General features: G+C 35.0%; 1 protein-coding gene across 2 annotated transcripts; it reads right to left on the bottom strand.

The window, feature by feature from the left end:
- Positions 1–524: 524 nt before the first annotated feature.
- On the bottom strand, positions 525–3,453 carry LOC145186641 (uncharacterized). 2 transcript variants are annotated; one of them, XM_090096354.1, is made up of 3 exons: positions 3,350–3,453; positions 1,831–2,847; positions 525–1,720 (listed from the first exon to the last, which is right to left on the bottom strand). In XM_090096354.1, exons 2-3 carry the CDS (start codon positions 2,120–2,122, stop codon positions 729–731), a joined length of 1,284 nt encoding a protein of 427 aa, XP_089952480.1. In that variant the 5' UTR covers positions 2,123–2,847; positions 3,350–3,453; the 3' UTR covers positions 525–728. The 2 variants fall into 2 exon arrangements, with proteins under 2 accessions (XP_089952480.1, XP_089952479.1); XM_090096353.1 differs by having other exon boundaries at positions 630–1,720; positions 3,168–3,408.
- Between the last annotated feature and the right edge of the window lie 520 nt (positions 3,454–3,973).

Consider the following 3,973-nt stretch of genomic DNA (forward strand, 5'->3'; position numbering starts at 1 on the left):
CTCGACCACATGTCGCAAAACCTGTCAAAAACTATTTGGAAAATATCAGATGGAAAGTGTTACCCCACCCGCCGTATTCTCCGGACATTGCTCCTTCTGACTACTACTTGTTCAATTGCATGAATAACGATTTGATTGGACAGCGCTTCACTTCTTCAGAAAATATCGAAAAATGGGTCTCTGATTGGATCACTTCTAAGGATGAAGCATTTTTTCGACACGGAATTCGTAAATTGCTGGAAAGATGGGAGAAAGTAGTGACTAGCGATGGACACTATTTTCATTAATGTATTCATCCATTTAGTTTTTGAAATAAAACTTCAATTTTCAATTAAAAACCGCACGAATTAATTCGCGCGGTTTTTAATTGAAATATATATATATATATATATATATATATATATATATATATATATATATATATATATATATATATATATATATATATATATATATATATATATATATATATGGTGGAAATTGAAAATTCTGTCTCGGTAGCAGTCTACACATTCATATAAACATTTGTTTAAGGTTTAGTTTTTTTATGTTTTGATTTTTTTCACTCAAATTCCGGCCACGGTTTTGGTTACAGTTTTACTGAACTAAATAAAAAGTGCTTTGGTCTCAGACAAAATTTTGATTTCGGTAGTTCACTAGTAAGAGCAGACAAATCTATCATCTTAAAATTTTAATGTTAAAACCAATGAAAACAATGATTCATATGTTTAAACGCACACACCCCTAGCTTGCATTGAAAGCAACGCAGCTAAAGCTGATTGATAACCGGCGTTGTAGTCAACAGCAACTTCATTTGTCATATAATTACTTCGCTTATCTTCATAGTATCCACTAAGAGAAACTGGCCCTCCGACTAAACCTCCATATAGAATCTGAGGATTAGCACTTGGTGAGCCAAATTCGTTCCAACCACAGCTTGCAGGTCGATTTGGGCATGAAGATTCGCGATGGTGAGGCTGGGTGGGTGGATTTGTACCAAATCCAATGACATAACTACGACCATCATCTCCCAAGATTGTATGAATTTGTTTTCGACCAAACGTATTGTAGTTCAACTCGCTACGGTACTTTGATAACACCATACACACATACGCAATGTTAGCTGCGTGACGAGTGGATCCCCATTCGCTAATAAACACCATACCAGCTGGAGTAGTTGCTTTGGTAACCATACTATCGCAAAAGCCTTTTGCATTACTTTTGTAGTTGAAACTAGAAGTGGTAGCCATGTTTGAGAGAAGTATTAAAACCCCTCGGCTTTTGTCATCCCAAGAAAACTCTCCAGCGTAGAGTGGCATAAGGGCAAAATGACTCTCAGCCTCTGTTAAGTACTGAGATATTCCAGTTGCCTTATATAACCAGGCTGCAGCCCAGGAAAGCTCGTCAATATAACCGCTAGATCTATAAAAACTTGCAGCATCTGAAATTGAATCTGAATATCTTCCACGGTATTGGTTTGCAAAGGTGTATAACTGCTTTGCGTGCGTCAGCAGTTCATCACTGTACACACTGTTGGTGCTTTTAAAGGCAATAGCGGATGCAGATAATGCTGCTACAACTTCGCCAACAAGATCAGATCCAGGATTACTTGTATCCAACTTATAGCATGGTCTTGGAGTATCGTCTAAATCATCAGCACGACCCCAATTTTGATGGTCTTGCTGTCCATTTCCAACTTGACCCCAAAACTCATTATTACCTAAGTATATTAATTACAAAACATATATTTTACTTTTTTTCATTTTTTATTGTTATTGTTACTTTTACCGTCATTGTTGTTAACAAAGTTGTGAATATAACAAAACTAACCTGTATGACACTTAATAAAAAAGTCGGTTGCCCATTTCAATGTTGCCAACCCTTCTGTGTATTTACCAGCATACTGGTATCCTTCTGGAAACTCAATCATACCCCAAGCAAGTAAAGTAATTGCAAAGGCTCCAGGAAAATTGAATTTTACATAATCGCCAGCATCATAATAACCTCCCGTGAGATCTTTCATTACTGAAACTCCATCGCTTGTAAAAGCAGCTCTCCTCCATGATACGTAGTCAGATTGAGTAGCGGGGAGGACACCTGAGCGTTGGGCCTTATAAAACATTAAAGATTTTGTCAATGCATCTTTGTAATCATATTTTGGAACGCATGAGTTGCCTTGAATCTTGGTGGTTGTAGGAGTGGAAGTAGTGGTAGTTGTACGAGAAACAGTGCTAGTACTAGAGCTGCCTTGATTTTTGGTGGTTGCAGGAGTAGAAGTAGTGGTTGTTGTACGAGGAACAGTGCTAGTACTAGAGCTGCCTTGATTTTTGGTGGTTGTAGGAGTAGAAGTAGTGGTTGTTGTACGAGGAACAGTGCTAGTACTAGAGCTGCCTTGATTTTTGGTGGTTGTAGGAGTAGAAGTAGTGGTTGTTGTACGAGGAACAGTGCTAGTACTAGAGCTGGAGGCAGTGGAAGTAGTAAGAATTTTTTTCGTGGTAGTGGTGGTAGTTGTAGTAGGAGTGGTTGTGGTAGTAGGGGTCTGGGTGGATATTAGGACGGAACTAGATCCACACTGTTCAACACCATCAATTTTAAATGATACTATGTCTCTATTCCCTCCCTCGTTATAATGCACTGTGTAACCAGTATAGTACTTGCCACCATTTAAACACCACGGTTCGTAGTCATTTGTGAATTGCCAAATTTTTGAATTTAAAACATTTTGCACATCAAATCTACATTGATAAATATTTAATGGTTGTGTCAATGCTGAAGCAAATTCTATTGTGATTATGGCTGTACTTGGGTTAGTTGACGGTCTAGTAAACCTCAATTCACCGTTATGACCTGCAACACAACAAAAAAGGTTAGGAAAAAATATTTTAAAAAATACTTTTGCTAATCAAAAAAAAATCAAAAGACGTCAAAAGACGTCATGAAAAAATATTGGTCGTTTTTAAGTAAAGAGTGTTATTTTTTTTAAGAGTTTTAAATTTCTTAAGAGTGTTCTGCTTTAAACTTCATAAGAGAATTCTGCTTCTGATACCTGTTTGAACTTTATCACTTAAAAAACAGAGCACGAGGTTGTTTTTTTTAAATTTGTTAAAAAGTTGTTGAGGTGTTGGAAATTTAAGGAGTAAACGAGGCTTTAAATAAATTTTTTTCACCTGTTATCCACGTGTAAACTACAGTATTTACGTTTGAACAATCTAGACATTCACTTTTATCTAAAAACGCTCCGACGAAAAGGACCTTCAACAACAGATATTGAAGCATGATGGGAGCTGACAAATTTACTCAGCTTTTAGTTTCTTTAAGGTAAATGAGCTTAGAGTAAAATTTCTGATACCTCTTTTATAACGATGGCTTTTTAACACCAGTCAGTAGAAAACTAAAGAGATATAATGCTATATATCAACATTTTGTTGAAAGTTTTCATTGACAAAAGAAACTTGATATGTTTTTGTTAACAAAATCAATAGAACGGGATAACGATGGAGAAAAACATAAAATAATGGTTTTATTTTAAAACTATTAAAGTAATCTGCGCAACAGAGTTCAAAAAACCATTTTAAATATACGATAATCAAAAGTATTAAGCTTGTAAAATGGCTAATAAAGTGTCCGGATGTACAAAGTATTAATGAAGTGTCCAAATTCCACGATATGCAAAGGAGATATTTCGACATAACGGATGGTTCAACAGTATACTTATGAGAAACTCCTTTATTCATTTAAAATTGTTCTAGCTTAAATAATAAAGGTTTTTTAAATTCCTTTTAAGAAACTTGTTTTACATTTATTTTATTAAATAAAAAAGAGTTGATGCTTCTGTTATTCAAGAAATGGTTAAACAAAAATGGAATTGGAAATTGTTCAAATATTCAATGAATGCAATGGCTTCTTTTTTGAACATAGAATTCTAGAATTTCAATTTCAAGTTAACTTGTTGATGAAAAAAGAAAATATAATG

The sequence above is a fragment of the Hydra viridissima genome, unplaced genomic scaffold (genome assembly GCF_058129835.1).
Source record: "Hydra viridissima isolate aposymbiotic clone 2 unplaced genomic scaffold, HvirCarnegie_v1 scaffold_8, whole genome shotgun sequence".
NCBI lineage: Eukaryota > Metazoa > Cnidaria > Hydrozoa > Anthoathecata > Hydridae > Hydra > Hydra viridissima.